The sequence below is a fragment of the Buteo buteo genome, chromosome 12, assembly GCF_964188355.1.
Source record: "Buteo buteo chromosome 12, bButBut1.hap1.1, whole genome shotgun sequence".
In the NCBI taxonomy this organism is placed as follows: domain Eukaryota; kingdom Metazoa; phylum Chordata; class Aves; order Accipitriformes; family Accipitridae; genus Buteo; species Buteo buteo.
Genome location: NC_134182.1, coordinates 27,349,215 through 27,370,353, shown reverse-complemented (window position 1 = coordinate 27,370,353; position 21,139 = coordinate 27,349,215). Strand labels below are relative to the sequence as shown.

Genomic DNA, 21,139 nt, shown 5'->3' with positions numbered 1-21,139 from the left:
CAAGAAGTTCTGTAGGCAACTAAAGTCGGTAGAGTACAGAGAATAACATTGAGGAACTGTAGGTTTTTGCCCGCAAGCAGATTTAGCTAATTAGAGCATACAGATCTTTTCTCTTTATAATGACCCTGCTTAAAAAAGATACAAGCAATATTTTAAGAAATACTAGACTCTGTTGTTACATTCACAATGTAATTGAGGGAAAGGTGGCTAGAGAATTTTACAGTTCAGTCTAATACTGACGACTGCAGACAGTAAAGAACAGGCTCTACCTAGCCATCCGCTTACTCTTGCTGCATTATATGGTTTCCTCACAGTTAGCATTCTGGTCCTTTGTCCCACCTACTTACATGCCCAGTTTCAGATGTCCTGTCCATTGGCACCCATCAAATCACTGGTCTCATTCTCCTATTGACACCTCCCTTGCTGTGAGGAATGGCTTGTGCTGGTCACTCTGTCAGCCACATCTGCTCAGGTGCGGACCTCTTTTTGTATTCCAAGTCCTTCACCCTCCATCCCTGGAAGTTACATCCTCAGATATTTGCAAAGCGTTATTGTGCCTCTGTAGCTATTTTTAGCTTAATAATATATACCGTGAACTCTGGATTTTTCCTGGAAGGTGCCTCAATTCCTACTCCATTATTTCCTGGATTATTTTCTTAGAACTGTCTACAATTTGTCAGTCTATTCATTGTAGTGAAGTGGCTGAACCAGAATGCAATGTTTTAAATGACACTTCCAAAAGGAGACAGATTTTTATTTCTTTCTATGCAATCTGATGCTTCTACATTGCTAATATCTCCCACATTTGCCATCCACTGGGCAAAACACTTACACCTGTTTCTTTTAGCATAACTGTATTCTAGGTTTTAACTTCTCCAGTATGCATTAGTTTGCATTTTCTGAATCCTTTCACTTTTAATTTCTTAGCCACCTTTAAATTATCTCTCTGCAACTATGGGAGAAAGTTTCACAACTTTAATTGTTGGCATCAAAATGACTACTGAGCTGTGAGGTAGGGCAGAGCCCTGCAGTACCCAGCAAGAGCACTCTGGCGTTTAACTCTTTATGTCTTAATTTACTGTGCAGCTACTTTTATTATAGAGTGTTCTAATGCAACATTGATTATTATTTAGTGTCATCAGAAAACTGTACTTTTCCCCTACAATTTCTTGTTTGGTCTCCATCTACTGAAAGAACTGTACATTTTTCAGTCTCTTCATACCTGTGCTTCAAGTTCAGTGTGAGAAGTGACAGCTGCAGTAAATATTGAACGAAGAGCCTGAACTCCAGGGGCAACCAAAAGCTTTGACCTCTGCTGTACTTCTATGGGTCAACAGATCCTTCGTTTCTTCTTTCAAGAGATTGTTTAGAATTGTGTATGAATGGGAATGTGTATACAGCTTATTAAAAGATAAGGGATCTCCAGGTGTCATAGGCTGCCATCTGTTGTTTTGTAATCCCCAGTTTAGAAATCAGCCAAATAGGTGGAAATAACTTTTTTTCATTTATTATTTGGCTGAATATATATTTGGTTGAATATATATATGTATACAATATTGTATACACATATTTTAAGATGGTCCTGCACTTGGGTCACAACAACCCCATGTGACGCTACAGGCTTGGGGAAGACTGTCAGGAAAGCTGCCTGGCAGAAAAGAACCTGGGGGTGTTGGTCGACAGCCGACTGAATATGAGCCAGCAGTGTGCCCAGGTGGCCAAGAAGGCCAGTAGCATCCTGGCTTATATCAGAAATCGTGTGGCCAGCAGGACTAGGGAAGTGATCATCCCCTGTACTCGGCCCTGGTGAGGCCGCACCTCGAGTACCGTGTTCAGTTTTGGGCCCCTCACTACAGGAAAGACATTGAGGTGCTGGAGCGTGTCCAAAGAAAAGCAACCAAGTTGGTGAAGGGCCTGGAGCACAAGTGTTATGAGGAGCAGCTGAGGGAGCTGGGGCTGTTTAGTCTGGAGAAAAGGAGGCCGAGGGGAGACCTCATCGCTCTCTACAACTACCTGAAGGGGGGTTGTAGTGAGGTGGGTGTTGGTGTCTTCTCCAACTTCTTCAAGTAACAAGCAATAGGACTGGCCTCAAGTTGCGCCAGGGGAGGTTTAGATTGGATATTAGGAAAAGTTTCTTCACCGAAAGGGTTATGAAGCATGGGAACAGGCTGCCCAGGGAAGCAATTGAGTCACCATCCCTGGAGGTATTTAAAAGATGTGCAGATGTGGACATGGTTTAGTGGTGGACTTGGCAGTGTTAGGTTACAGTTGGACTTGATGATCTTAAGGGTCTTTTCCAACCTAAATGATTCTGTGATTCTATGATTTAAATATTTTTTTCAAAAAGGTGAGGTGATAATTTTAAAATAAAATAAAAATAAAATAAATAAAGCATTATGGAACTGCCACATGTAGCAACCAGCTCTGTGTTGGATTCTCTGCAGTTTTTAATTTCAAGCTGCTCTTTTTAGTCCCAGTCAAAATGGTTTGGTTTATTACAAATTCTTAAGTTCTGTACGGGATGGCTTTTTGGAGCTTATTTCCTCTTGATTATACGGGAATGTTCTGCATAAATTAAGGATAAGATACAGCATGGCACTAAGAACTGTGGGCTCTGTTCCAGAAACATTTGTTCTCACAGTTTTACAGTACTGAGTAACTGTAGCAGGTACATAGATGCCTGCCTTTTTTTTTTTTTTAATCCCTTATATACTCACCCACATAATTCTTCATACCCTGCAGTGAATTATCCATGCATTGTTAATCGACATTCTTTCCCAACACCTCTGCCTACTCTTACGCTCTATTTTTCTTCTGTTCTGTAGTAACTTTTGCAATGATGCAAGCCAGTGATCTTACTTCATCCTTTGGGGTACAAGATAATTGCTATGTTGTGTTTTAAAAAATTGCCTTCATACAGAATTGTGCAATTGACATCATATTGCACTCTTTCTGCTATGCTGTTATTATTGTAATTAAAAAGCAGTCATGGAACAACATCTAATAAACAAAAAGTACCCTAAAGTTATAAATGAGTATAAAAAAATTTACCACAAAGATCGGTGTCCAAGAAATACGTAAATATTGATAAGGAGGATTTTATCAGAACACTTCCTGTACGACATAAAGGGATATACAAGTGCTCTTATAAATGCTTACACAGATTCCTCAGATCCTGCCAGAGGAACCAGGTGGAACAGGAGAAGCTAGCAAAGGGAGGTATGTCCCTTTTTATTCGAGGAATTTGAAAAGATATGGCTTGCACGTGTGTGCGCGCATACATATGCTTGTGTGCTTCTCTGTCCCAAAGAAATTGGCAAGGACCTCTTGTAACTGAAGTTATTTTAGACTGAGTCAGTCTGGCTAAATGAGGCTTTAAATGAAGTACTGAAATCTTTAAGTGTCTGTGTGTAGATACACATGGAAAAAAATAAGCACCTTCAAATCTGAAAAACAAGATTTTAAAAGAAACAGTAATATCTTTTTGAGGGGGAGCTTCTAAAGCTGATTCAGGTGGGAACGTCCCTTGCAGAACTGCATTTGGCAGCAGATCTGGAATTTCTTGTCTTCCTATTGGACAAGGAAAAACTAAATCATCCTACTGCTTTCCCACAGAATAATTTTTGCAGTCCTGCGTTGGTGGCACTAACTAGGGAGCACAGGTTAACCTTTGTCTGTAGTCAAGACTACTGTAAGCCTTCCATTTAAAACCAGAGCCTTGGCAGTGCCTTGATGTTTGCTATTTTGAAACCTACCTGTCTACTTAGTTTCACAGGCAGCAATATAAACTCACCTAGAGACTTTGATTTTTGTTCTTTTTTAACCCAGTGAGCTGGAGGGAAACTGGAGATGTCTGCAAACAGAACTCTTCCCTTACCAACCACAGGTCTCTCTTGAGAAAAAATGAGTTGGAGCTACCATAATGATATTTTACGTAAGCAAAAAACCCAGGTTTGCCTCGTGTTTTGATGCCCCTCTAGTTGGTTTTCAGGTGTCCCTCTGCAGCTCTGAAAGCCTGATTTCTTGCTTGTGTAAGCTGCAATTTACATGAATTATCTTGCTCCAGCAGGTGTGTTTTAAAGAAATATAGCTGACACTGAAAGAGTAGATGAAAACTTGAGAGTTGTGGATTGATAAACAGGGTAACTCTGCCCAATTTGGTGTAAAGTTTCAGTCACTGAGAGGAGGCAGGGTTCTCAGCACTGCATACAAGCTTGTGCTTGCCAAGCCACTGCCTAACATCACAATGCAGGTCTTATCAACTACATATGGCCCGAGGAAGCTTGTTATTCTTTACAAATGGTTGAGTCAGAGTCATAGGTTTATATATTGCCTTGTTTTCTGAGAGTGACAGGGGATTAGATGTGCAAAGAGGATAATATGGAAGAGGGAGAGAAGGCAAGAAAGGCAAGCTTCTGCAGCAAAGCGATGAAGAAAGCAGGGTGAGGATCCCAGCCAGCCCTGCAAGCTATGTCAGAATCCCTCTGCTATTTGCAGGCTCCTTACAGACTCCTGTCACTGAACAATTTTAAATGTTAATGCAAAGACTGAAGAAATAACATTTTTTAGTAACTTCAGATTGGGGAAAAAATATCTATTGCTTATTGTTGCAATGTTTTTTCAAAGCTTTTGCAAAGGAGAAAGGCGAGTGGAAGACCAAAGACAGTGGCCTCGAAAAAAACAAACTTTGCTTTGAGAATTGGTGGCAGAAGAGAAAAATTGAGCGTAAGAGAAAAGTAGCTCAGAGGAGTTCAACAGTATTATGAGCCCAGCTAGAAATTATCCCAGTGTGTAAGATGGACAGGAAGGTAGTAAGAGACCAGCCTGACTAAAGAGATGTTCAGTGACCTCAAACACAAGAAACTGGTTTTACAGGGTTGCCCTGTAAATCAGATCAACAAAATGATCTGGATTAAAAAAGAACACAAAACCAGTCTTTGTCCTTCCCTCCCCCACTCTTTGTTTTCTGTTAGACTGAGTTGTTTCACTGATACAGCTGATAGTGTAGGCCTACAAACAACTGCATCAGCACTACTCAAGGAGTTGATGCTGATGCTTAGAGGTGAGGATCTCCTGCTGCCTTGGAGAGGAGACGTTTAGAATGTATTCAGAAAGGACATTAATCTTCAGTACAAATCTGAAATGGGAAAAGACTGGCTAGGCAGCAGTGATTTGAAAAAGCCTCTGAGGTGGAACAGATCATGAGCTCCAGGGGCATCAACAATGTGACACTTGCAAAAAAAAAAAAAAAAAAAAAAGGCAAATGTTTGGGGCATGTAGAAACAGGAGTAAATTCTGGCACATCACGTAACCTCCTCAATTGATTTAGCACTGACAATGTGAATGTGGGGCCTAGTAGCGGACACTAGATTTCAAGGCAAATGTAAACCAGCTGGAGAGAGTTCAAAGGAGAACAGGAAAAATGTATGCATGAAGTGGCCTGTGAGGAAAGATCAAAAGAATTAGTGCTTTTTAATCTAGGGAAGACTGAGGAAATGCATGGACGTTTCCAACTTTGCAGCATTTTTTTTTATATATTCCTCAGGGGTTAAATCTTTTACCAATGTCCTCTAGAAACAGGAGAAATAGCATGGGGCTGAAACTACAGATGTGGAGATCTAGCTTCTTGTCTCCAGCTGTATGTACAACAAAGTGCAGGAGGAGATTGCCTGGGGTACAGTGTAAAAGTGTCTGTCACTAGAGGTTTTAAAACAGGTTAGACAGGCATCTGTCAGGAATGGTTTAGATACGGCAGATGCTCCTGGGAAAGGGCCAGTGAGCAGAATTCACGAGGTTGCTTCCCGTGTGACTTGCTGTGAGCCTCTGGAATCCAGGTGAGCAGCCTGGCCACGGAAAGCACAGAAAACATGACCATACCTCACTGTGCCGCACGGTCACGAATGCTCCTTACCATTGGGGCTTTGCAGGATCATTGCTTCTCCCCACCACGATGGGAACTTCAAATTTTGGACTGTTCTGCTTTTGTTGTTGAGTGAAACATAAATATTTCCTGTAGTTTGGGGGGAAACAGAGTATTTCATTTTACTTCTGGGTAATTAAGGTAATTTTGATTCGTAACAGTCCTCGGTTCATCTATATTACCTATGCTGAAATGCTTACGGCAGTAACGAGCTGTGCTCATCAGGAGAAAGACTGTCTGCTGCGGGACCAATAAGGATGGCCTCTCCCTACAAACCGTCGTCGCTTAAGCTGCTGGGCTCCAAAGCCTCTCGGCCGTATCTTGGTATACTTTTAGTTGTTCACGGTATGTCAAAAATCCCCTGAGAGAGAGCACCTCTCCCTCCTTCCTAGCTGCTGCAACGAGACCGAAGGTCATCCCTCCCCCGGCGGGGGCCGAGGGCTGAGCCGGCGCTGTCACCGGCGGTACGCGGCAGCGGCCGACTGCCGGCGTTGGGAGCGGGGCAGGGCTGGGCACCGCCGGGGCCCGGCAGGCCCGGAGCCCGGCAGGCTCGGAGCCCCGCCCGCTGCTCGGCACCGCAAGCCCCAACCGCCGCAAGGGCCGTAACGCCCGCCCCGCGGGCCGGCCTCCCGACCCGCCCCCGCCGGCAACGGGCGGGGACCTGGGCGGGACGGCGTGATACCGGCCCCTGCCTGGCGCCGGCAGGCACCGCGGCGGTTCCTCTCGCCATGGCGGCTGGTGGCGGCGGCGGGGCGCCGGAGCGGCCCTACGAGCTGGTGGTGTTCGGGGCCTCGGGCTTCACCGGCCAGTTCGTGGTGGAGGAGGTGGCGCGGGCGGCGGCCGGCGGGGAGCTGCGCGGCGCCCTGCGCTGGGCCGTGGCCGGGCGCAGCCGGGAGAAGCTGCAGGCGGTGCTCGAGCGGGCGGCCGAGAGGCTGGGTACGGGCCGCGGCGGGGGGGGTCGTGTTGGCGCAGCAAAGCCGCCCGGCCCCGGCCCCGGCCCCGGCCCCGGCCCCGGCCCCGGCCCCCTCCGTGGGGAGCCGCCGGCGGGCGGCTGTGAAGGGAAGGGCTGAGGGGGCGACGCGGGGCGAGCCCCCCCCCGCCCACCCGGCGGCGTCGGGGCCCGCGCCGGGGAGGGGGCGGCGGCGGCGGCGGCTCGGCCCGGGGCGGGAAGCGAGGCGGCGGGCGGCGTCGGTGACGGCGGTCTCCGGTGCGCAGGGAAGGCGGCGCTCGGGGCGGAGGTCGGCGTGCTGCTGTGCGACGTGGGCGACGCGGCCTCGCTGGCCGCCGTGGCGAGGCAGACCCGGCTGGTGCTCAACTGCGTGGGCCCGGTGAGTGCGGGGACGCGGGCGGTGCTCCCGCGGCGTCCGCCGGGCGCGGCTGCCGGCAGAGCCCGGGCCGGCGCCTGCCCCTCGGCCGGCGCCTGCCCCTCGGCCGGCGCCTGCCCCTCGGCCGGCGCCTGCCCCTCGGCCGGCGCCTGCCCCTCGGCCGGCGCCTGCCCCTCGGCCGGCGCCTGCCCCTCGGCCGGCGCCTGCCCCTCGGCCGGCGCCTGCCCCTCGGCCGGCGCCTGCCCCTCGGCCGGCGCCTGCCCCTCGGCCGGCGCCTGCCCCTCGGCCGGCGCCTGCCCCTCGGCCGGGCGCCCCGCTGCTCGGGGCGGGGAGAGCTGAGGCGGCGACCGGGAGCCTCTGCGGCTGGGCTGCGGGGTTTCGGGAGCCGTCCGGCTGACAGGGCGCTTTTTGAGAGGGAGCCAGCAGTGCAGCCGTGTCCTGGGGTCGCCTGAAGATTCCCCAGCACGATTTCTGCTGGTGTCATTCGCGGGCGGTTCTCGCTGAAGGGCAGCAGGGTTGGTTGGGGGTTTGGCGGCGGGGGGGTTTTTTTTGCTTGTTTTGTGGCTTGGGGGGAGTCTTTCACAGGCAGCATAAGAAACTGCTTGTAACAGTGGGGAGGAGCTTTGGGTTGGGCCAGAATGGTTTCAGGGGTGCTAGCGCTGAAAAGAAATGGAAATCTGTGGAAAAGAAGCCCCTAGAGATGCTCTTCTAAGTTCTTGGCCCCTTGAAAACTTTCAGTGGCGATACTTCCAGCGCGTTTGGAGGGGATCAAAGTACCAGAGCTGGAAGTTGGGTCACGATGACGTCTTTGAAATTGGGGGCGCTTAAGTACAGAATATGCTGATAACAGGAGCGCAAAAAGCATACCTTGTTGAATTGGCCTTGGTGGTCTTACCTGTGGAGAGAGAGAAACAGGGTGCAGCAGTCCGTGCAGCAAACTGCATCATCAGTGATGAAGTTTGTTGTGCTGTTCCTCCTCCCGAGCCCCCCAAAACCCACAAGTGCTATTGCATTTTGGCCCCATGTAGCAAAACCAATACCCACCAAGGGCTTACTTCTCTTGTAGGTGGCTCTGTTAGATGAAGCACGCTGGGTGAGTTGTGGTGTGGGGGTTTTATTTTTTGTTACGTGTGGTGGTCTTTCCTTCTATAGTATAGATTCTTTGGAGAGCCTGTGGTAGAAGCTTGTGTTGAAAATGGTGCGAGCTGCATTGACATCTGTGGAGAACCCCAGGTACGTGACCGTAGAAAAATGCTACCTTCTATCAAAGAGCTGTTAAAGGGGTATTTGTGTAGTATTTTTCCGCGAACGTTGCTGAACGTGAAGACAACTTTTGCCTCCTGATCTGCTGGTTTAAGATGCATTAATTGTTTTAAAGTACATTAATGTGTATTAGTTGGATAGTTTTCTGACTTAGAGACAAGCGCCTCTCGGGTTCTCTGGAAATCCAAAATGTTTGAGTTCTGCTTCGAGTCTGGGTTGTGATTCTACATAGGAATTTTGTGCAGGCCACCTTTCTCTGCACTGCTGTGATACTTTCATACCGTAAGACAGGAGTAGCATGTATCTGTCTTAAAGATGCTTGTAAGTGTTTTGAAGTATGTGGGGTGCTGTGATAAGACAGTAAAGCGCTGATGGCTAATATTGGGTGTGGCCGAGTACAGAGTTCTGCTTACAATACTTGTTCTGACTGTGTTTTAGTTTCTGGAAGGAATGTACCTGAAATACAACGAAAAAGCTGCGGAAAAGGGAGTGTATGTCATTGGAAGCTGTGGCTTTGACTCTATACCAGCTGATATGGGAGTACTGTACACCAGAGACAAGTTGAAAGGTGACTTATTTAAGTGTGACCTTATGCGGAAAAAGAAATGCAGATCATGCTTTCATCTGGCTTCCCAAAGCAGCGATGCTTATGTGGAGACTCCTTCAGTCTCTCTTTTTGCCTGCCTTTACCAGCTGATCGGTTTCAACCAAACCTGGTAAATAAAAATTGAAAAGTAAATCATATTCCCATTAGCTTGGAGAAGATTGGTCATTAGGTGAAGGAGGGATTCAAGGTAATGTTGCTCACTGAGAGAACAGAACCTGCAGCTGTCAGCAGCAGGCTGTTGAGACAGGATGTGGACATCCCTAGGCAAGGCTCAGCACACTGCCCCTTGTGCAGTGCGGATCTTGTAGGGAAAAGACAGTGGGGACAGGAAGGCTGTGGGAGAGGGATTGGAAATCAGTGGGTAATCCGGTTTCCTGGGTTTTCTTTCTCTACTGGAAGCCCTGAGAAGCCATTGTCTGCGTGTAAGAAGACAGCCAGTGCTGTGCAATGCCTTTTTCTTTAAGAGCAGCTGGACAGTAACTGAAAGAGGACAAATATATTTGAGAAAAGATGCGAGATGATTCCATTCTGTGCAAATAGGACTTGCTCCTAATCTCAAATGAGGGTACTTCATTCATCAGGTCTGACTTGCAATTGGAAGGGCTGATAAAAGTATCCGAATGTTTTGCTTTTATGTACCGTTAAAAGTGCTATAAAGTGGGATTGCTTTACATTGGAGTGTGTCATCAGCTTTCAGTTTAATAAAACTCAATCTGGATCTGATTGAAGGGAGAGGAGAGGCATGGAAATGAGTATCTGGTTGTTTGTGGGGTTATAATTTGATGTCTGATACTTGTTTTGAATAAAGATGTCTTTTATATCTTCCTATTTGGCCTTTAGGGTATTACCAGCTGTCTATCCAGTTGCTTGCTGTATTGAAATTTGCCCCCACGAGTACAGTCTTCACGTTCTCAGAAGGAACTGAGCAAAGCAAAACAAAGCAGAATTTGGAGTTGTTGTTTTGTTTTGCTATTCATCACAACTAAGCATGCTTTGCAAAACACAAGCTATGCTAAAATTAAAGGTTTTAGGATATCTTGTGTGTTTTGAGGTTTGGGGGAGGGGGTTGGTGGGGTTTTTTTGTTTGGTTTGTTTTTTTTGTAGTTAAGGTCTACCAAAACCTGTAAGTCCATCTCAGTTTTCACAGCCTACATCATCCTTAATTTTGAAACTTGGAGGAAAACTGAATATGGCTCTTAATATTCCTTTCCTTTTTTTTTTTTTTGTGGATTAGTTAATGACATAATAAAAATAGATAAGACAAATGAAAAATGTAGTGAGTAAAGCTAATATTGGTGATCCTTCTTGAAGTACTTTACGCAAGAAGTTTGATACTTGCTAACTAAAACAGCTGTGGAACTTAACTGTAGTTTATTTTACTTTGAGGTAAAGATGTGACTCTGCCTTTTCAACTAACAGTGTCAGTGGCCTGCTGTTTGAGTCTACCAGAGTGTACTCTGGCTTTGTGAACTAACGACTGTATATGCCAAGTAATGTTTTCTCCTCCCTTAAAGGTACCTTAACTGCTGTTGAAAGTTTCCTGAAGGTGAAATCTGGGCCTGAGGTTAGTTGGTTTACGCCTTCTTGGAAACTGAGAGGTATTTGTGGTGACATCACCGTAGCCCATTAGAATAACTGTTGTTACATTAATTCAGACCAAGGAACAAGCTGGCAGTTCTTTGGTGATGGCTCTAAGAGCTTTAGGAGCTAACAGAAGTATGCCGAGCAAACACGCTTTTGTAAGGTTCATTTGCATAGGCTGTCTACCGAAAGTTTGTTGTGTTAAGCCATTTCAGGAAATAACTTAGTTTTGCAGAGATGTCGGAAGGATTCATACATAAGTAAACTGTAACAGATACATAGTGTGTTGCCAGTAATCCTAGTGTTTGGCTGTTTGGTGGGTTGGTTTGTTTGTTTGTTCTGTTTGGGGGGTATGTTTCAAGGTACATGTATTAGCATTACATGCATTAAAGTATGTAATAATTGTAATAGGGTGTAATATATGTACTAATTGTAAGGTCATTGTTTAAAGAATGCAACGATGACCCAAACCAAGACAGTGTTGGTGCCCAGCAATTGAACATACTGCTTCTCCTGTCCTGTCCTGAGCACCCATATTGACAGATGGGGCCCAAGTCATAGCCTGTTCTTATGAGCATTGGGAGGAGTGGAGGAAGTGCATGGATTGGGAGAGTAATACCTGTCTGTTAAAGGACAGGGAATAGTAGTTAATGAGAGTGTATAAACCTGTATGTTGGGTATAAAGGTGGTTTAAGTATGTAGGATAGGTTGTAAGTGTTGGTAAGAAGGGATTTAGTAATGAGAATTAAATACAATGGGGCAGTTATATATAAAAATATAAAATCTTCTCTGTCTTAACTTAGGTGGGACCTGAGCATGACACAAATGGTATGGCGTAAGGGGTGGAGATTGCATTGGGTCTGGCTGAGATGGAGTTAATTTTCCCCATAGCAGCCCTCATAGTGCTGTGCTCTGTATTGGTGCTAGAAAGGTGCTGATAACACACCAGTGTTCTGGCTGCTGCTAAGCAGTGCTCGCACAGCATCAAGGCTGTCTCTCCAATATTTCCCCCCGCCCTCACCCAGCAGTCTGGGGGTGGGCAAGATTCTGGGAGGGGACACAGCCAGGATAGCTGACCCAAACTGACAAAAGGCATATTCCATACCATATGATGTCTGCTCAGTGATAAAAGCTAAGAGAAAGGAGGAAGGGTGGGGGGCACGTGTTAGTACAATGTTTGCCTTCTGGAGCAACTGCTCTGTGTCCTGAAGCCCTGCTTCCCGGGAAGTGGCTGGACATCGCCTGCTGATGGGAAGTAGAGAATAAAGCTTTTGTTTTCCTTTGCTTCTGCATGCGGCCTTTGCTTTTGCTTTATTAAACCACCTTGATCTTGACTTATGAGGGGTTTTTTTCCATGTTATTTTCTCTTCTCCCTGCCCTACTGAGGAGGGAAGTGATAGAGCGGCTTGGTGGGCACCTGGCATTCAGCCAAGGCCAATCCACCGCATTTCAATGTACTTTTATGCGTGTAATCGTAATACACCTATGTAATAATGTGTAATATATGTAATAATTCTAAGGTCATTATTAAAATAATACATGAAACCTTCAGATAGTGAATTAACTACGGTTTCATGGTATGTTGCCAGGGCTCTTGTGCACATGATGGGACCTGGAAGTCAGCTGTTTATGGCCTTGCGGATCAAGACAACCTGAGGAAGCTTCGAAAAAAGATAGGATATGCCCCTGTTCCAGTAGTTGGTGCAAAACTTAAAAGCAGGTATAAGAAGCGTAAGATGTGAAACACGCTGTCTTCTAACAGCTCCAGTATTTGCTATATAGGTTGGTAACGTATTGCTAAATACTAAAAAGATGCATTTAGGACTCCAGTGTAATATGAACGGATGGATACTCATCTAGTAGAATTGAAGATAAGTTCAGTTTTACTGATTTGTTCCTATTTTACTGAAAATAAAGAACATGTCCCAGCATTTAGTGGGTCTCAAAGTTAACTTGTTCTAAGAGACTTTTGTTGACATGGCAAACTTTTGTGTTTGATTTCAGAAGCGATTGGTAGAAGGAAAAAAGAAATGTGAGGAGAGTATTATTTTGATTATCAAATTCATCCTCGCTGTAGCGCGTGGAATTTTGAGTTGAGCCAGGGATAAATTTGGAATGGTTTGCTTTCAGTGGAAAGAGGTGACGTCATAAAAATGCTTGAGGAAAAAGCCAGTATTGGTAGGGCTGTTATGATCTGTTTCTTTCAGTATGCGTGAACATTTGAAAATTTTTTCTGACTTTCTTTTTTCCATTGGCAGAGGACTTGTGTTTTACAATCAGGAATTCAAAGAGTACTCCATTCGATTCATGGGATCTGATGGTTCCGTTGTGAAACGGTCTCAGTGTTACTTGCACACAGAGTTGCAGGAAACACCTGTAAGTTACTGGTTTTGGTATACTGTGTCTTTATTAGCATTTTCAGCGCATCTTTCCTTTATGTGGTAACTGTTCTTAGTGCAGATCTGCATAGTAGGGCTTCTGTAGTTAGGTAAATAGTAATGAACTGCGATGTGCTTTTGCTTCTGTAGAGAAGGAGGCTTGTGCTGTTGATCTCCTTTGCAAGCTGTTTGACCTGATGTGGTCCAGGTTCTTCTGGGTGCACGGGCCTGTTTCGTACTACTCGATACTCTGCCTGATGAGCTTGCTTATTGCTGCTAGCATAATAGATACGAGAGTCTCTTGTAGGGTTCTTATGCTATCTGATTTCTGGGCCTGTGTTTGTAGGGAATGGAAGCCTTGAGTCACAGAAATATTTGAGAGGTAGGCTTCCTTATTTTTGGGAATGACGAATACGTTAAATTCTGTTCCTGTGCAGAGGCTTTTCTCGTTTTAATCAGTGGAGCTTCTAAAAGCATTGTAATTGTAGTCTGTGCAACTATAGTCAGGTCAGTATAGTGTAGTAAACATTCTGATAAAGAATTCGTATGCTGCTCGTTTGTATCTGGAGACTTCTTGGATGCTTGGGTCTCTGGTGTGCAGAGTAAAGGCAAGGTGAAGTGGTGGTCGTGTTTAGTTTTTGTTTTCCATGGTTTCCTGAGAGGAGACCAGCACCAACAATGTATAGAAGAGCTGTGCAGAATCACAGGCATCAGTTAAGAGATGAAGGTGAGGCAGTGCTCTGAAAATATGCTTGGAAACTACTCATGAGAAAGGCTTCCCATTGCTATTCCGAAATTCTAAAGGAAGGCGTCAGTTTGTCTTAAACTAAAGCAGTAAGAGGAGGAAAGGAAGATCTTGGGAAAGAAGCCTGGAATTGGATACCAAAATGCATCTTTCTTTAAAGTTTTCCACTCTTGTTTACCATGCTCGCTCCCTCGCCATTCTGTAGTTACACTGTCTTCTCATAATGAATTATAAAGTGAAGCATTATTCAAAGAGTTGTTTAGAACTAAGACAATTGTCTAAGGCCCTATTTAAACAGCTATCTATTGTATCAAAGAATTGCATCCTAATTTGGGGGTAGATTCATTTTGACAAATGCACTGATGCAAAAATTTTAATGTAAATTCTACCACTGGAAATATGTTTTTGCCTCAGGTGCAGTATGGCGCTTATGTGAACATAGGTGGCCTTGGCTCTGTTATCAAGCTGATGTTTGCCGGCATTTTATTTCTTCTTCTTGTGAAGTTTAGCTTTGGAAGAAAACTTCTGACAAAAGTAAGTGTTCAGAACACAAAAGAATTAAGTGTTCGGATATTTTTTTTCCCTCTAGTTTACTGTTGTTTGTTTGTTTTTTCCCCTGTTCTTACATAGTACCCGGAATTTTTCTCTGCTGGATTCTTCACAAAGAAAGGACCAACCCAGAAACAGGTAGCTGACTGTTTTCCATCACAATTACTGAATAGATTTGTGATGATAATGGTGGAATAGTAATCTAGAGTCAGCTGCTTAGTCCCAGAGAAATAATTTCTAAATGCACATTGTGTGTGCCTGTTCAGTTAGCTTTGAATATTTAAATCATCATGCCTTCTGCTATTAGACATCAAAGTATGTGCAACTCATACCAGGAGAAAATGGGTCATGTTGCTGGGTCTGATGTATTTACATGGATGGCTCGCAGCACTCAAATCTGTCAGCGGTGATGACAGGGGGACACTGAGTAGTACAAACCCAGGACTGAAAGCCCTGAGAGAATAAATGGGCTTCAGGACAATAACAGTTCCAACAAAGGGGAAGTGATTACAAATTTAGATGAGATTGTACCTTTTAAGCAATAACTCCTCTCATATTTAGATAGATCATAGTATTTGGCATAATTTGGCATAATAGATACCTGTATTTACTACTTGTGCTTGCCTGATAATAAGTGCGTTACTGTTTTGGCGGCCACATTTGTCTTGTCCACTACAGATGGATGGAACCTCTTTTACAATGACTTTTTTTGGCGAGGGTTACAGTGAGGGGCAAGACCCCCAGTATGGCAAACCGAATGTAAAGATCTGCACTGAAGTGAAAGGACCAGGTATGTATGTCAGTAGCAGCTTACTGCTTTTGCCTTACATTCCCTACTCGAAAAGAAGTTTATGGTTCCACTGCTACTCACCCTTGAGGAGCACTTGCAGCATGGACAAAGTCAACAGCCTTTACAGAGAGTAGCGTTCACTGTGACCTGTTTTTTGAAATAGCCCCTTCATTTGCTGCCTTGTCATTCGCTTTCCTTCATTTTTGCAGAGTAGAGCAGTTAAAGGGAGAGTGTTTTAACATTAGTTTTCAGTTGTTGCAGCCTGGACTTACTACGTGTTTATTTCCAGTCCCCTGGGAGTGAACTTAAGCAGATCTGGCATAGTATCATTTCTAGCTATAACATACCTGTGTTCAGGTCATTCCTTTGAGGGGAGGTGACACCTGAAGTCAAGTTTGGAGACAGCAAGAATGTGTATTCAGAAAGGAGTTAATGAAGCATAGCTTCTTTAAATAACTGCTGAATGCAGCAGTCTCACAGCAAAAGTCTGAATTTAAGCACAGAATGGGGAAAGCTCTTGCTGTAATGGAGAGCCCTCTCTCACCTGTGAGGTGATCGCTCATGGTTGTTGTGTGGTTATAGGCCTGTAGTTGAAGCAGTATTTGTCCAGATTAGATCTTAGGGACTTCACCAGCTACTTGGGATGATTACAAGGTAAAAAAGCTGTTCTTAAATGGGGAAGGCTGTTTCGTGGCCAAAGAGATTATTCTTCAGCACGCTGTGGGTAAGAGCGAGATTACATTCTACATTTCAACACGCTGTACATTGTTTGTTTGGGGTTTTTTGTGGTTGTTTTTTTTTTTTTTGTCAGAGCCTGGCTATGTTGCTACACCAATTGCAATGGTTCAAGCAGCTGTATCTCTTCTGGAGGATGCAGCTTGTCTGCCTAAACGGTAAGTACTTTCCCATGCAGAACAGCTTGATCTCCCCTAAAGCTACTATATGTGTATGTTTCTCTTGGAAACTGCAGATCTCATAACCCTGTGGATTTTTGTCTTGCCTCACCCAAATGGCTGTGCAAGGGAGATAACTTCACACACTTTGCTTTTGCTTTATTAAACCACCTTGATCTTGACCTGTGAGGGTTTTTTTTCCTTATTATTTTCTCCTCTCCCTGTCCTACTGAGGAGGGAAGTGATAGAGCGGCTTGGTGGGCACCTGGCATTCAGCCAAGGTCAATCCACTGCATTTCAATGTACTTTTATGTGTGTCATCGTAATACACCTATGTAGTAATGTGTAATATATGTAATAATTCTAAGGTCATTATTAAAATAATACATGAAACCTTCAGATACTGATTCACAGCCATTTACTCTTCATCTGCCTTTCAATTTGAAAGGATGTAGTCATACGTCTTTAGAAATGCTTTTGCTGCATCTGTTGCATCAATGTCTGGATTTTCAGTTAATGGGATGGTTTCTATTGAGTTTGCTGGCTTGGTACATTCTGCACACGCTCTCCTGTGGGAGAGAGTGGCTTTTTCTTTCTCAGGCAGTGAAATACATCCTTGACTTAAAAAAAGAAAAATAAAAAAAATAAAAAAAAGGTCTCACTCACTCACTGTACCACTAATGTTTTTCTCTTTTGATTTTCATTAACAGGGGTGGTGTATATTCTCCAGGAGCTGCTTTCTCCAAAACAAAACTGATCGATCGCCTCAGCAAATGTGGTGTTGAGTTCTCTGTTATTAGCAAGCCTGAACTCTGAAGTCAAGACAGAACTGTATGAACTAACCCCTTTCCTGGTCTAACTCCAATAAAACTCCTTTGGCTGCAAAAGCCTAATCATAAAATAGTTTCACTGTGCTATTGTTTACAGCAGAAACAGAAGAAAAACAGAGTTAAAAGTTACAATACTATTTGCTATAGCGAGCAAGCCCATAAAGGGTATTGAGTTTTAATTCCCAAGCATATTAAATCAGTGACTTGTTGGGTACTAGTTCTAGAATTTTCTTTGATCTCTTCTAAGTTTTAAGTTACTACTTAACGGAACCACTATGGCATCAGCTTCACAATCAGCCACAGCCTTCTTGCTTGGCCCCAGTCTGCAACTATTAAAAGCAGGCAGGCCCTGGATAACAAGTGCCTTAGCAGATGAAACAACTAGTTACTCCTCATGCCTCTTTGGGAGGGGTGCTATTGCTTTGTGGTGTTCTTGCTTTCAAAGCCTGAGTGCCCACAGTGAAATAAAAGAGTAGTTGTTGTTTCTCAGAGCTTAAGGAACAGTTTTGTCTCTTTTTTTCCCCTGGGTTATTATAGAGACCAGGTGACTCTGTACTGTTGTCATAAGGTATGTTGACTTTCATTCTTACTAGCTTGCCTGTAGTGAGTTGCGCTAAAATGGAAGAGAAAGCACAAAGAGTAGGGTTTGTCAATGAGACCGTGATCAGCAGCACGGCAGTTCTTCTCCCCATGGTGGCCAGCGGTGCCAGGGCTGGGAGGCCTGAGTGGCCCTACAAGCTGGTGGTGGTTCAGGGTTTTTCTGGGTGGGCTGTTTGGTGGTGGTGGTGGTTGTTGGGGGTTTTTTTGTTGTTGTAGCTAAGGTCTACCAAAACCTGTTAAGTCCATCTCGGTTTTCACAGTCTACATCCTCCTTTATTTTGAACCTTGGAGGAAAACTGAATATGGCTCTTAACATTATTTTCCTTTTGGTTGATTATTTACGTTATGTCATTAACTAGATAAGACAAATGAAAAGTGTAATGAGTAAAGCTAATATTGGTGACCCTTACTGAAGTACTTTACATAAGAAAGTTTCCTCCTAAAGTTCTGAAAGTTACTCTTTTGAGGTAGAAAAATCTCTTCATCTCCCACAGCTGTATCACATTCACCATCTCTATTAGCAGGCAAATTCCATGCAACTGTTGCTCTGTAGTATCACAGCTGTATTGAAGATTGAGATCACAACTATTCTGTTCAGGTGGGCAAAGCCAAAAAGATCAGCACCAAGAAGATTGGTCAGTTATGTCCTTACATGAGAAGAGTTTGATGGCAGTGAATGGAAAGACAGTTTAAGACAAGTAAAATTCCTACAAAAAGCCATCACTGAATTTGACAGAGACTGAGATTGCTTAACTGGCATCACTTACGTTGTCAGTCCCTTAAATGGATTAAGAAGCATATACGTTCTTGCTTGTGGGCATGCAAGTCAAACTTCACAGAGCCATTGAGCACTTAAATAATGAGATGGTTAAGCTACAACTTGCATCTCTAAGGGCTTAAGTATATTGAGAAGTCCAATTTTAACTTCCTTTGTTCCCTGCAATAAACATGAGTGTATTTCAGAAAGCTATGGGACAATGTGCGTACTGCAGTTAACTTGGAACTAAACTTCCCCTCTGCAAGACTGTTCCCAACGTCCTGCTTCCAGAAGGATTCTACATATGCTTGTGCTGTTGGTGCTCATAGAAATCGCACACCTACCTCCTCACCTTTCTCTCTCTGTGTATTGAAGTTGCAGTCGTAGTATCAAAATACAAGCAATCAGTCATTCACTAAGAATTCACGGTTTAGTGAACAACAGCAATGCACACCACACCAATGACTGCTGTGGGATAAGCCTGCTCTTGGACCTTGCCAGGTCAGAGTCACAGCCAAGGAGTGAGTGACCTGAACAAACAGCCACATCAGTGACCGTAACATGCATTTTTCCCTCTACCTCACAGATGGGTCATCCACACAGCACAGTGCATTGGAAAATGCATTTTATTTTAGAAACGGCTTTAATTCAAAAGGAACCGCGGTACATTTATCTCCAGGCATATCAAAGACACTCATGATCTTGACTGCTTTGGTGAAAAAAGCATTCCTGGAATGGAAACCTGGAAGTTTTGCATAGAAGACAAAAGTGCAAACAGAATAGGAAACAAATGCTGTCTTACTACTTGAAATCCTATTCTCTCTTCGTATTTTCAGATTGGCCTAGGCTAATAGGTTATAAGCATTGCCTAACAACTCACAAGAAACTATGGACTGGTTTCTGCCTGTAGCTTGTTTTTTTCCCCACCAGAAATCAACACCTAGGCTATATCTGATTAGTTACATGGGAACTAATGAAGTTCCAGCAAATAAATGTATTGCACTGACAACCCTGAGAGTTATCTGTGGCTTTACTTACACACTAGGCATGTTCTTGTAATACGGTCCATTACAGATCTTAATATTGCAGCACATTTTGATGGGTTTCTCTCTTTAAGCATCATAGGACTGCCACCAGGTCCTTGGGGGAAGGCCTCCTCCTCTGTGCTCTCCTCCAATGCTAATCGTCTCTTTCTGCCCCGACGCCCTGTTCCTGCTGCAGTCCTGGGTGTGCTTGATTCCTCGTTTGGCTGGGCAGCTCTTTGCTCAGGAGCATGTGTTTTTTCTAGTTTAGCATGTGGGACTCCTCTTATTCTTCTCTTAGGAGTATCGAGGATTCCCACTTTCCCACCTGCACACATGTCTTCCTGAGCAGAGAGAGATTCTGTGTCTGCCAGGAGATTTTGTGCCCGCTTCCTAGCACTTCTCCTCGGAGTGACGGGAAGTTTGAATTCTGTTTGAGGAAGCGATGATTTAGACAGATCAAGGTCAGAATTTTCTGAAACTTCTGATGAACTCATCTTTCTTCTTCTGCCTCTTTGAGTTGCCACCGGTAAAAGGAGTTGGGCACTAGGCTGCACCTCTTGATCCTTGACAATATTTTCCATAAATTGTAAATTAACGCTTTTCAGTTTTCTTGCACTTCTGCTGGGACTGACTGACGTTTTTATCTTATGACCCGTGTCAGTCTGGCCAGTTTCTTGACCTCCTGCTGAACTTTTCCCTCCTCTAGTCCTTTGGGAAGTAGCAGAAGCGATAACGCTACCTTCAGCAAGAGAAGTTTCCTCATTAGCCTCTCCCAAGAGTTCAGCTGCAGCTTCCTTCGCTCTCCTTAATCTTCTTCTTGGAGTAGCGGCTACGGACTGTGTAGGGAGGGACAATGTTTGTCCATCAGAAAGGCTGCTTTCTACTTTTCCTGCAGTACTTGGTTTAGGCTTCCTGCCTCTCCTAGGAGTAACAGGCATCACAAGCGTTTGCTCCTCTTGAGCATTTTCTTCCGTTTGAAGACTAGAAGTCTCAGGTGCTTCTTTTGTTCGCCTGCTACTTCTCCTAGGAGACAGTGCAAACAGACCTGGTTTGCCTGTCTTCAGTAGCTGCTGAGTGCCTGCCGATGGAGTACTTAGCCTTCTACTCAGCTGTCCCCTTGCACGTGTTCCAGGAGCGATGCCGTACTCTACTTGACGTACGCTGGTTTCGTCTTCCACTCCTTCCGGCACAGTTCTTAAGGGAGCTTTTGCCTTCTGGAATCCAGTTACCTTTTTACCTATGGTTTCATGAATAGATTGTTCTGCAACTTCAGATGTAAATTCTTTACTTCTTGTGTCTTTGATTGCATCCGGTAAGTTCTCAGCAGTAGCTGCCTTAATGGGTTCAGGCACATACGGGAGCGACTCTGCAATATTTTGAGATGCCTGATCACTAGTTACAGTGGACACCGAGTTGGTAACATGTTCTTGGTTTTCAGTATTGCCTAAACTGTTGACAGGTTTTTCCTCTGTTGTTGTGCCAGCTGCTTTAGAAGCATCTACTAATGTAGGGTCTCCCATCTCTGCTTCACCTTCTTCTCCTTCCAAGACTAAAGTAAAATTACTCTGAGATAGAAAAAGCTCTCCATCTCCCTCAGCTGCATCACATTCACCATCTCTGTTATCAGGCAAATGACATGCAAACTGTTGCTCTGTACTATCATAGCTGTACTGAAGATTGCCTGAGGGATGTAGTTCACTACGTGGTGATGTTTCAGGTGCTTCTTCTGAGGTTTGTGCCTTAACCGCACCATCTTCAAGAACCTAAAGTTAAAAAAGGTCTCTTAATGCAGTATCAGTTACCAAACAGACTAACTTCAGGCTGAGCTAGATGAAGCTGAGGACACTGAAATGCTGCTTTTCCTTTCCGATCACCA

At 44.6% G+C, this 21,139-nt stretch overlaps 1 protein-coding gene and 1 pseudogene across 1 annotated transcript; one reads left to right on the top strand and one right to left on the bottom strand.

The window, feature by feature from the left end:
- The first annotated feature begins 6,595 nt into the window (after nucleotides 1-6,595).
- Nucleotides 6,596-17,320, top strand: SCCPDH (saccharopine dehydrogenase (putative)). The gene is made up of 12 exons (XM_075043147.1): nucleotides 6,596-6,856; nucleotides 7,136-7,248; nucleotides 8,398-8,478; nucleotides 8,947-9,076; nucleotides 10,630-10,679; nucleotides 12,286-12,416; nucleotides 12,955-13,072; nucleotides 14,234-14,353; nucleotides 14,450-14,506; nucleotides 15,047-15,158; nucleotides 15,970-16,051; nucleotides 16,762-17,320. The coding sequence occupies exons 1-12, from the start codon at nucleotides 6,649-6,651 to the stop codon at nucleotides 16,865-16,867; spliced, it is 1,308 nt and encodes a 435-aa protein (XP_074899248.1). The 5' UTR covers nucleotides 6,596-6,648; the 3' UTR covers nucleotides 16,868-17,320.
- Nucleotides 17,321-19,197: 1,877 nt separating this feature from the next.
- LOC142038106 (protein ELYS-like) overlaps nucleotides 19,198-21,139 on the bottom strand; it is a 41,574-nt pseudogene continuing 39,632 nt past the window's right edge.